Source organism: Parus major, unplaced genomic scaffold (genome assembly GCF_001522545.3).
Source record: "Parus major isolate Abel unplaced genomic scaffold, Parus_major1.1 Scaffold411, whole genome shotgun sequence".
NCBI lineage: Eukaryota > Metazoa > Chordata > Aves > Passeriformes > Paridae > Parus > Parus major.
In genome coordinates, this window is record NW_015379319.1 from 7507 (window position 1) to 19851 (window position 12345).

The 12345-nt window shown below is 44.5% G+C and overlaps 1 protein-coding gene and 1 long non-coding RNA gene across 7 annotated transcripts; both read left to right on the forward strand.

The window, feature by feature from the left end:
* Window positions 1–1778: 1778 nt before the first annotated feature.
* LOC107199026 (zinc finger protein 239-like) lies at window positions 1779–5884 on the forward strand. 6 transcript variants are annotated; one of them, XM_033511646.1, is made up of 3 exons: window positions 1779–1908; window positions 3671–3745; window positions 3923–5884. In XM_033511646.1, the coding sequence occupies exons 1-3, from the start codon at window positions 1794–1796 to the stop codon at window positions 5011–5013; spliced, it is 1281 nt and encodes a 426-aa protein (XP_033367537.1). In that variant the 5' UTR covers window positions 1779–1793; the 3' UTR covers window positions 5014–5884. The 6 variants fall into 6 exon arrangements, with proteins under 6 accessions (XP_033367537.1, XP_033367540.1, XP_015471817.1 ...); XM_033511649.1 differs by having other exon boundaries at window positions 3687–3749; XM_015616331.2 differs by having other exon boundaries at window positions 1795–1923; window positions 3671–3749.
* A 2119-nt stretch (window positions 5885–8003) lies between these two features.
* Window positions 8004–9432, forward strand: LOC117243791. Its single transcript, XR_004495697.1, has 2 exons — window positions 8004–8054; window positions 8880–9432. It is a non-coding gene; the product is annotated as an uncharacterized LOC117243791 (long non-coding RNA).
* Window positions 9433–12345: the final 2913 nt, after the last annotated feature.

Below are 12345 nucleotides of genomic sequence, written 5' to 3' on the forward strand. Positions count from 1 at the left end.
ATGCACCTCAGCGCTGAATAAATGCATACCTACACTTTTAACTACTCTGTGAGTTACAGAGTTCTATCTATCCGCATATCATCCCACCCCTCTCTACATCCAACTTGGCCTCCTACTCTGGTAGTGCAGGGACACAGGGAATGGGGCCATGGTCACTCCATCCCCCGGGGCTTTTCCCACTGCTCAGGGACAGGAGTCGTTCCCCTGCTGCACCTTGGGCTTTCTCTCCCACCAGAGACTTCTCCAGGAACTTCTCCACCTGAGTCCATCCCATGGGGAATAGCTCCCTCACAGTGCTGCAGCGTGGGTCACTCTGCCACGGCATCAGGCCTTCTGAAAGGAATAGGCAAGAAGAGCAGCTCCTTTTTAATGCCTTTATTGAGGTCAGCTCTAGGTGGGGGAGCTCGACCACTGCTGCTCCTAATGGACAACACAGAGGAGGAGATGTTCAGCTTTGCCACATGTCAGAGCTGGGGCTTCCGTCCTCATGAGAGTCCCTAAGAAGATATTCCCTTGTTGTAAATCTAGGGTAGTTATGGATATCAAGTATTGTGCAGTTATGGCAACAAGGTCCGGGACATAAGTTCCTGAATGTTCTCCCTTGCTCCTCAACATAGTTTGGAGTCTGTTTTGTTCCATGGCTCACTGATTCTATAGGGGTCTTTAGATGTTAATCCCACTTCTCCTGGGTGCTATCCCCCATGGGAGTTGGGCTCATCTACACACTGGGTGCTGTCATCGGTGCCACTGAGGGGTGCCAGGAGCAGCACAGGCAATAGACAAGGCCAGGTGGCAATTAACAAGGCTGGTACAACAACATTGATATTTAACAAACATCACACAACATGAGGTATATTTACAAAGTAAGCACCTTATGGTGACAACATTCTACTGTTCAAACTGTAAACATCTTTCTGTACTGATCAGGAGGTCACGATTTACACTTTACAATCCTGATGCTGAATGTCTCCTGAGGAGGCCTGATCACTGAGAAGAGTGGGGCACTTGTAGGCTGACCCTGTTTGGAAAACCTGCTCCTCACCCCGAGCCTCACCATTGCCCACCTGTGACTGACATCCCAAAACATTGAAAACATTTATCCATTTTTCTTTATAATTCAAATCTAATGAATTAATAAAAATAAAATTGTTTTTTATAATAATATTCTACTCTATTTTATAACCTAATTTTTATATTTATGTAAAAGCATTGATGCATTTTTAGAAACGAAAAACGTTATTGTTGGTGGTTCTAAGTACCACAATTACCTTCATTAATTAATTGATCACTATTTCTCTCTCTTTATTGCAATTACTCCTATTTTTAGTCCGTTAATAATTTTTTTTATAATTATTGTCAGACAGGGTAAAAGGGACCACTTTGGGGTCCATGGAGACTTTCCTGGGGAACATTTGGGGCAGTTTTGGGTCTGGGAAGGGAATTTAGAGAGAACTTGGGGGTCTGGAGGACACTTGGGGGAGCCAGGTGCGCACTTGGAGGGGCACTTAGGGATTCTGTGGGACAATTCGGGGTCCGGGGTAGCACCTGGGGGTCCAGGGGGGAACCTGGAGGTCAGGCAGGGGAATCTGGGGGCCCTTCGTATTCCGGGCGGGCACTTGCGGGACTGTAACGGGGCTCTCTGGGGCGCGAGGGATGATGGGAGTTGTAGGCGCCGGTATAATACAGTTTAAAGGGGCCGCGAAGCATCACGGGAGTTGTAGACACAGCTCCAATGGGTTCCGGTGAGGCGCGGGGCATGACGGGAGATGAAGTCCTGGCTGGAATAGCGCTCTATGGGTGCCGCGGAGCATGATGGGAGCTGTAGTCCCGGAAGTGGCTCGGAAGGTGCCGTTCGCGTCGCGGGAAGGCACTTGGGGGAACACTTTTGCGTCCGAGCCGTGGCTGCAGGTCCTCGGGGCGAATGTATACGGCTCGGGAGCACTTGGGGGGAACCTGGGGAGCTCTAACCGGGCTCTTTGGGGCGCGGGGCACGGCAGGAGGTTTGGGCGCGGAACTGTGTTGTGAGGTACTCTGATAGCGTGGGGGATGATGGGTGATGAATTCCCAGCAGTGGCTGTAAGGGGCCTCAGTGGGATCGGGAGGATTCAGGGATCCACGGACGCTTTGGGGGGTCCCGAACAGGTGATGAGGGGGATCCTGGAGCATTTGGGGGACACTTATGGGATATATGGGGGGCGATACCAGAGTTCTGGGGAGCGCAGGGCATATTGCCAGTCCCTCCCATTTCCTATCAGCATGATCCCATTTGCTCTCAACTGCTCCCAGTCAGCCTCAGTGTAGTTAGACTCTCTGCCAGTATGATCCCAAACACCACCAGAATGATCCCAGTTCTTCCCAGTATAAGTCCAATTTCTTCCAATCACCCCCAGCATGCAGCCAGTCACTCTCAGATCCTGCCAGTTGCTCCTAGCATGATCCCAGTTGCTCATAGCTGCTCTCAATCACCCTCAGCATGATCCCAGTCCCTCCCAGTATACCACATTTGCTCCCATCCTGGTCTCAATTGACCCCTGCAGGCTCCCACTCACTGCCACTATGATCCCAGTCTCCCTCACTGTGATTGCAGTCTCTCCTGCCATGGACCCAGCTGCTCCCAGTATGATCCCTGTACGATGTCAGCACTATCGCAGTCACTGCCAGGATGATCCCAGTACAAACCAGTCCCTGCCAGTGCTGCCACTCCTGGGATCCCCCAGCCCTCTCTATATTCCCCCTCCCAGAGGAGCCCATGGACTGGGAGTCCCCAGCCAGGGTCCCCAGTCAGCCCCAGTTTGGATCTGCAGCCCCCAATTTTCCCAGTTTCCCTCTCCTTTTCCCTGGGCCATGTTCCCCCCTGGCCCCAGTGGGTGGGAGCAGCCAAGAGCCCTGCACTGCCGATCCCAACCTGTCCTGGTTCCATCCCTGCTCCTGCCGTGGACTGTGAGGGGTTCGGGAATGGGGCACCGAGGGTGTCGCTGCTCCTGGGGGAGGAGGAGGAAGGATGGAAGAGGAGGGGTGAAGAAGGAGAGTGAGAAGAGGTGGAAGTAAGAGATAGAGGTGGGGTTAGGGAGGAGGAGGAGGAGGAGGGATGGAAGGGGAGGAGAGGGAGGAAGAGAAGGGACAAAGAAGGATCAGGGAAAGGAGAAGTTACCACGCAGTTGATCACTCCCTGAATTCACAGCCCCCCACCTGTGGGGTTATCGCCCCCCATCCCATAGGTGACTGGGGAGGGGGAGTTCAGCCCTGATATCCTGGGGGGTCCCTGGGTTGGGTTTTTTGAGGGGGGAATATTTGAGAATTAAGGACTGCAAAGCTGAGTGGAAAATGCCCCTTGGGAGGACATTAGGGGGTCCCAGCATCCCTAAGTGGGGAGATGGAAACGGGGGAAACTTTTTGGATTCCTGGCACTCCCAGCAGCCTGCGAAGAGCAGGGATTGAGTAGATGGGGACCCACAATATAAGTGTGACCCCCAACAGCTGGGATAGGGGGGAACCAATGAGCAGTAAAGGGGAAAGACCAGAGATGGGGAATTCCTGGGAGGTATTTTCAGGGCTGAATCTTGATGTTTTGGAGGTTTTTATGGAAGGCTGGTGACTTCTAGAGATGGACTTTGAGAGAAGGAAACCCATAATCCAATGTGATCATGAATTGTATTTTTGACCAAACCAGGATTTCTCATTCCCAGACCTTGGCCAGATGGAGGAGGAGGCTGTGAGGAAGAGGAAGATGCCCCAGAACACCCAGGCAGGTGAGGGGGAGGTCACTGCCCCTTTCCCTCTCTCTCCTGCTCCATCTCCCAGCCCAGCCTGGCCCCCGGCTGCAGGACAACCCCGCTGCCAGGGACGCACTGGGGGGGATCTCCTTCCCCTTCCCTCTGGCACGGAGGCAAATCCCATCCACTCCTTGTCCTTCCTCCCCCAGACAAGGAGCTGAGGATGGAAATCAGGGAGGACAAATCCCCACGGCAGAACCTCCTGAAAGAGGCCATTTTTAGGGGCACCACAGTGCAGGAATTGAACGGGAAGGAAAATCCCCAGAAATCCTGCAGGAGGAGAGTCTCCAAACCCAGCCCAGGGAGCTCTGAGGATGAAAGACCCACCCTGTGCTGGGAAGGCGGCCGGAGATCCAGCCAGGGCTCTGAGCTGGTGGTCCATGAGCAGCTTCAGGATGGGGAGAAGCCCTACAAGTGCTTGGAGTGTGGGAAGAGCTTCAGCCAGAGCAACCGTCTGATCCGCCACCAGATGATCCACACCGGGGAATGGGCCTATCAGTGTGGGGAATGTGGGAAGGGCTTCAGCTGCAACTCCAACCTTGTTACCCACCAGCGCATCCACACCGGGGAGAGGCCCTACGAGTGTCTCCAGTGTGGGAATAGGTTTCAGACCAGCTCCAGTCTCGTCATTCACCAGAGGATTCACAGAGAGGAGAGGCCCTTCCGCTGCCCTGACTGCAGGAAGGGCTTCAAGCACAACTCCAACCTCATCAACCACCGGCGCATCCACACTGGGGAGAGGCCCTATGAGTGTGGGGAATGTGGGATGACCTTCAGCCGGAGGTCCCAGCTGATCATCCACCAGATGATCCACACTGGGGAGAGACCCTACGAGTGTCCCGAGTGTGGGAAGAGGTTTCAGACCAGCTCTGATCTCCTTGTGCACCAGCGGATTCACACAGAGGAGAGGCCCTTCCGCTGCCCTGACTGTGGGAAGGGCTTCAAGCGAAACTTCCACCTTGTCAGGCACCAGCGCATCCACACTGGGGAGAGGCCATACATGTGTCCCGAGTGTGGGAAGAGGTTTCAGACCAGCTCCTATCTCCTCGTGCACCAGCGGATTCACAGAGAGGAGAGGCCCTTCTGCTGCCCTGACTGCGGCAAGGGCTTCAAGCGAAACTCCACCCTTGTCAGGCACCGGCGCATCCACACTGGGGAGAGGCCCTACCGGTGTCCTGAGTGTGGGAAGAGCTTCTCTGTGAGTTCTCACTTGATCAAACACCAACGAAGGCACCGGTAGGGAAAGCTCAAGTAAGAAGGAGTGCCCAAGTGCTGGAATAGCTTTGTGTGCTGCACCAGTTCCCTCCCCCATCAGAGGACTCACATTGGGCAGAGCCCTGATGAGTCACATTCCCAGTGATCTGCATTGGGAAGACACTGGGCTGGTGATCATTTTGATTTGGCTCTAATTATCTTTTGATTCATCTTCATCCCTTTAAAACAGACAAAAATTGGGGTAATAATCAACAGATTCATCAAAGGCATCTAAAGCCTTACTTTTAATAGTGCTACAAGAGAATCTGGGATTCAGGGACGTACATGGGAGCGTTTTGGGGGATATTTGGTATCGTTGTCTCCATTTCTTGGCACTCAACGAGATGAGAGAGTTTGATCTGTCACCTCAAAACCACTCAATGCCATTGAAAACTACTCAGTCCCACCCCAAAATTACCAGATTCCACAGCCCCTCAGGGTGTGATGCCTTAAGTTTTAGCTTTCATATTTTTCATATTCTGCGCTGCCTAGGTTTGTAGTTTTGAACTTCATATCAAGTGTTAGTGAGCTCTCTTCACAGAGTAGGTAGACAAAACAATTCCTTTTCTAGCTTGATACAAAGGACAGCTGTGACGAGTTTCAGGCCCAAAAGCATAAACAAGTGTGGCCTGAAGAGAGAAAACAGGAAGGAGGTGACTTAATCATCTGAAGCTGTAATTGGACCATGAACCCCAATATGCAGATGGACCTAAACTTCTAAAAATGTGAGACCTCGTGATCAGTTGTCCATTTTTGTGACCATTTTCAGTCCATCCTGGGTGTAGCCCTGGCCAGGCTCTTGTACTGCCCCAGGTGTATCCTTTAAGGCCTTGTAATAAATGTTATTCTTAACTCTGTCTAGCCTCTGTTCTAGGTCAGCCTTCCCAAGGCATCAGGTGGAATGGGGTTGGAAGGGGACTGGGTGAAGTGGGATGCAAATCAGGAGGGGTGAGATGGGCATTGGGTGGGACAGGATGGGTGGGATGGGGATTGGGAAGTGTGAAATGGGCGAAATAGGGCTTAGGGCTGTTGATGTCCAGCAGGAGTGGGATAGGTTGTGGTTGGGAAGGTGGGATGGGGTCTGGAATGAGACAGCAAAAGTTTGGGGATAATGAATAAAGGGGGAGCCTATTACTGAGTTAGTTTTTGGATATTCTACATTCCTGAAGAGATTTTGGGGTATCTCATGTTTCTGAGGCAGTTTTGGGGCACTGTCCAACTGTTGGGAGGTTCCTGAGAGCAGCTCCATCGAGCCCCATTGCCAGGGGTGGTTGCATGGGCACAAGGTCAGAGCTGTAGGCAGAGTCCGTTCCCTCAACACTGGAAAGCAGAGAAATGATGAATGGCCCCAGACATCTCCAGTGTGTGTTTGGTGTTGAGATGAAAAATGAGCGATGGGACCACTATGCTTTGAGATGCTCAAGTAGCTCGATAAGATATCAATCTCAAGGCGTGAGATTTATAGAGCAGCAACAAGTCAGCCATAGCTCGTGGAAGTCAGAGTTTCTTCTCCGCACAGCAATATATGTTTTTAGTCAAATAGACAGTTGACATGAAGTTTGTTTTCACTTAGTAACCTATCACCTTTGCTTAATTTTACTGCAGTGTGTCTGTGTCTTAGCCACTAAGGTGACAGCTCACATACTCATGCATCTCTCTGTAACAGTTTCTGGATCTCTAACCTTCTATATAACTCACACTATTACAGTTTAAACTTTAAACTATTTTACCTAATAGAATTTCTTACTTACTGTCATGGTTTTAAACCAGTAACTAAAAAAATCACTTATTTCTTGCTGTGAGATATGGATTAGAACAAGACCAAAACAGGCTTAAAACTTAAAAGGAATAAAGACAGTTTATTAACAAACTACAAGAATAAGAACACCAGAATAAGCTTCCAGAAAACCCTTTTATCTCTCACTACTTGGCCATTTTTTTTGTACACATGACAACATAGAGACAAAAAACTTTTAGAACTTTGGTGGTTAAAAACAGTCCCAATTCTTGCTACAGTCTTTTCATCAGTCTTTGCAGAGAAACAGAAGTCTCCTTCTGCCAATGTATGGAGTTTTTCACAAGAAAACTATTTTTGTTATAGTTTTCTATTTCTCTAATGCCAGCTGCCCGGAAATCTGTCATCAGAGTTCACTCCTCCCATTTCACATCACTCTGAGGTGTGTTATGGGTCAATGAGTCTAGGGATGCCATTTTAAGGATGAGTTATTCAAAGGCAGAAGTCTTTTTGAGTCTGTCTCTGTGAGCTTTCCTGGAAAACAGTTTTCTCTTTGCCCCCCAAGGCTTCAAAATCTTCACTCTACTCATTTCCAGCAACTCACAGTATTACAATTACTCTCTCTTTTTCTCAAAAGTCCACACTTTGAACTCTCTATTCCTCCCCAATACTCTAGTCATGAATTAAAGGAGTCTTTTTAAACTACTATTGTCCATCTTCATAGCTTTAACAGAAAGATATTTCAGCTGTAAAGCACCTTCTTATTCTCTCTCATTTAAACTTAACTCTTTTCCCTCACTGTTTTTGGTAGTTTTATGATGTCTTCTGCATGTTGATTGCCTCTCTTTCTCTGTCTTTCTGAGAAAAAGGAATAATCTGTACATTTTATCCAAGTAGTAAAGGAATTAAAAGCTTTAGAAAAGCTACAAGAGTTCATGGTGTCAGGTTTCAGTCCAGCAGCAGAAACTGAAAACCAAACCAGGCTGGCTGCTCTGCTTTCCTTTCCTTTCCTCCCCCCACCTTCCTCCCGTCCTCTGCGGCCTTCTTCCACCGGGGTGGGGAGAATGGAGGAGGCTACCACAGAACCTTGTCACCTTCTCAAAAGACGGAAACAAAAACGGGCAAGAGAACTCTGACTGTACCTCTTAAGGGGGTGTTTACAAGTTGACTTAACTTTTTAATGGTCAAGACTGCTGTCAATTCTTAGAAATGACTGATAATTGGTCAGGAGGAAAAACTCCCATCAGCCACCAGCAGCTTCAACTTCCTCAGCTCTCAAAGCTATCTTAAAGGTAAAGCTACCCCATAACACTTACTTAACACATATTCTTACTTATAACTATAGAGACATAAATTTATAATTTCTCTACCCAGTGTTTGTTTACCTTCATCACTACATCAATCCAGGCTTTTTCTAAGGCTAAACCGAAGATACTCGGTTTCCAACATCTCCCCTCTCCCTTTGCACTAAAAATCTCCATTAATGGATCTTCTGGAGTGATAGTGGATAAGCATATGATATTGAAACTTGAAAAATTAGCTGAAATCACACAAAAATTGGTTCTAGGCTCACTAACTACACAAAGCTACACTACTAAAGGCAAAGTAAAAAACAAACTTAACATTTGATTCAACTCCATATTTCTTTAAAATTATCTTTTGGCAAAAGGTTCTTTTTTAAATTTTTTTTTTTTTTTTAATTTTCAAGCAAAGTTTTCAGCATATTCTTTTTTTTTTTTTTTCTTTCCAAACTTGTTCATGGACTAACCAAGATACATAGTTATTCTGTGCACATTCAATTTTTTAAAATTTGGACATCTTCTGATTCTTTTGAAAATTCCTTCTTATATTCTTCTTCAAGAATAAGGCAAGGGCTAATACTACACTTTTGCCGAGAGCTTTACAATATTTCTGGTTTTTACACCCTTTACATTGATATAAAACCTTGGGTTTTCACAGATTTGCAAATGGAACAAAAATAATGTCTACTGTCCTCCAGGAAAATGAAAAAAAATACTATTATTTTAAGGTTCAAATAGTTTATGTTAAGAATAATTAGAGGATTGTTACATGTTACTGTTCGTAAACCCCTTACTTACCTTGTACCCCTGTCCCAGGTTTACTCACCTTGTACCCCTGTCCCAAGTTGCTGTACTGTGTTTCTTGTTCCGTGTTCAGCCAGGCCCTGCCCCCACTGCTCCTAGACTCCACATGCCAACACTGTACCCCTGCCCCAAGCTGCTGTACCTTGTTCAGCTGGGCCCTGAGGAGGAGGATGACATAAGGACTTCTATGTAAACGAGAGAAACCAGAGACTCATGGGATGCACCCAGATTGAAAAAAAACCCGAAACAACGAGCCACACAAAAAGGAAGGAATAAAAACAGTACCATCGAACGAGGAAGACCCAGAGGAGTCCCCTGACTTCCCTCCAGAGGCCGACATAAACTTGAGGGGACTCGACTGGGATGACACCCTAGACTACAAGGCCAAGAGAATGAGTCTTACCAGGGACTCCTGTGAGGAAGGAAGTCCCAGCTCTGCCCTAGTGACAAAGCTGCAGGGATCTTCCTCTTCTGCGGTGTCCAAGTGGGAGTAGTGGTGGTGTGTGTGACTCCCCAGGCCTCCACCCCACAGCTGTTCTGTTTAATAAAGGCCCTCTTAAAAAGAGCTGGTCTCCTGGCCCGTTCATCACAGTTGAGACTCCAGATGTGCTGTTTTAGCAGGTCCAAGTCTATCAGCTGAAAATGTTGATCCTTAGCATCACTGAATGTTCTTTCAAATCCTGAAACAGGGAATAACTGAAGAAAATTGGTAGAGACACAACATGATGATAACATAAAACTTCTGTTGGCAAACTGTAGTTTTCAGACATAACTGTGTCTTGGCAGTTCTGGTCTTGTTTTGACAACAAAGGCTGTGTAGTGACTTCTCTGTTTACTGGGTCTCATGTTTTCGGAGGCAGTCAGTGTCTGGTCAGATGAACAGGTGACTCTTTTGAACCTGTCAACAGAACATAGGCACTTCTCCCATTTATGTTGATGAATCATTTAGGCTTAACTGTAGTAAACTTATTTGTGAATTCAGATATTATGATCTTTTCTAAATTTTTGGTGCAATTATTTCATTATTCAAAATGAATTGTGGTCTAAATTTCTAATGCACATACTACGTTAATTGAATGTTCTTAAGGCATCAATTCCTTTTGCTTTTAAAAGTGAGATGTACTTTTATCATGCATATGAATATCAACACAAAACTATACACATAATGAACAACAACTTACAGTAGTTACAAATTAATTAGATGATAAACATTATTGATAACATATGTGATATAGAATTACTGTTAACTACTAAAACACTGTACCAGCATCTCAGAGTTTGTAAACAGCTGACAAACCTCAAATCAGTAAAGGATTGGATAACCACCTCCAGAAATGATTCTCCAAGTTCCCTTCAAAATTGATCCAGCTGTCATATTAATAGGGTCAAATTGCTAAGTCAAAAGTGACTCAAATATTGATTTGGTACAGAAAACATCTATATCTGTTGGCAAACATTTCATCCAGGTAAAGTCAAGGCTTGACCAGGCCTGGCTTTAAACTGGAAAGATATCTCTTAACTCATTTTCAAAACAAGGTTCTTAATTATAGCAGCTATGGGATGCTTAAAGCACAGCAAACTGTTGAAGTGCATTTGTGGAAAGCAAATGATCAGAAGTCTTAGGCAACAGACCGATAGAACTATCTAGCAGTTGGTTTAATCTGAAGTTTCTCTCATGGTGGCTGACTTTTAGCAATGATACGTTTTTCTGGAATTCTGGAAGCACTGAAAAACAATAAAGCTACACTGAATTAGGCAAGAGCAAGCCTTCTTAAACAAGGGGAGGAGTTACAAAGAGTAAGAAAACCCTGTACAGGAACAGCTGTATAACTTGTTTAAAGAGATGCATCTGCAGTTAGAAAACAAAAAGAGCTCAAATGACATATGTCTTAAAGGCAATTACACAAAAATTGTAAAGCATATGGAAAGCTGACTACAAATATAGTAATAATACCTTGTGAATAATACTCATCATAAAATCTGTAAATTCACATTATACAATGAATATATCAGCAGTAAGTGTCTGAGGGAGTTAAGATAGTATTTTCAAAATATTCATGTCTCAATGGCATGAAGTGAAACAAGGTAAAAACTTTTAAACTTCTTAGTATTAATAACAGTCACTATTCTTTTGTGTTACCTAAAGAAAAAAAAACCAGTGGAGATTGTAACAAATAATTAAACCTTTGATGAAATGAAGGGTGCAACAGACTGTATCTTCTCCCATCCACAAACAGGTGTTTATCAGTGTTCTATCACAGTTTCAGTCATAGTCATCTCTCTAGGAAAATAACTATACTTCGTAGTTTAGACAAGTGTCTTAACAAAAGGTGAGACAATTTAAATAAAACAATATTCAAACCTGGTAGAAATTAATTTTGACAGAAGGAAATAACAAAACTTAACCTCAAAAGAATATTAAAGTTATAAAACCTAACTTAAGAACACTCAGACCTAAACCTAGTGAAACTTAACTTTGCTAAATTCTATCAACACTTTATCAAGTGAAAACATAACTCATTCTTAATCTATTATTACAAAAAGGCAACTGAAAGTTTGGTATATACCTTTTAAACACAATATAATAGCAACATGAATTTACAATAGAGATTATAAATATGTGACAAATACATTATGATTTTATCTAATTTGGCCTTGAGAATAACTCATAGTATCTACAAAGGTTACTGAAAATACTTATTTGTAGCAGGGATTTGCTTGGAATATGCTTAAGTTTGTTAGGATTTTTAAAGTGCAGTTTTATTAGAGAAAAATCACAACAACACAGGATTTGGCAAGTTGCCATTCAGCTTTTGTAGCACTTTTCAGAAACATCAAGTCTGCTTTTTAATTAAATTACGAAGTCCAAATTGGTATATATGCTGTTATACCTGTTTTTTATAGCAAAAAGACTCACATTGAAATTACCTTATTAAAATTGTGGAAAACACAAGCATATGGGTAATATATGGTTAACTTAACTTTGTCTTGTGCAGTGAAGTTCTCCTAGCTAATTATTTTTTAAACCATGAATATCTTCTGTAGATAACATTAATTGGAAGGTCATTTTATTAGTAACTGTAAATCATTCAATATTTTGACATTAGGTTTTAAAACTAATTATTGCAAGGTAACTTTTTCCATCTGTTAATATTTACTCTAAACATTTTTAAAGAGAGGGTTTTTGAATTTTCTATAGAGTCACAATAATTTCTCCAGTAAAACTCTAAAACTGCAAGAACTCATAATTACTTAAAAACCACAAATTTAATTCTGAAAGGGTATATAAAGACATGCTAAGAAAACAACAAATTGTTACTGTTTAACCAACTGGGTAGTATCCCAGTGCTTCTTCGGGGGGGGGACGACAGTGTGAACGACATCCTCCATTTATACTTGCAGAGGGCAAAACCGGAGACAAAAAAACCCTATAAAGTTAACTTTAACAAATGCAGTTCTTTCCCTCAATATTTATCTC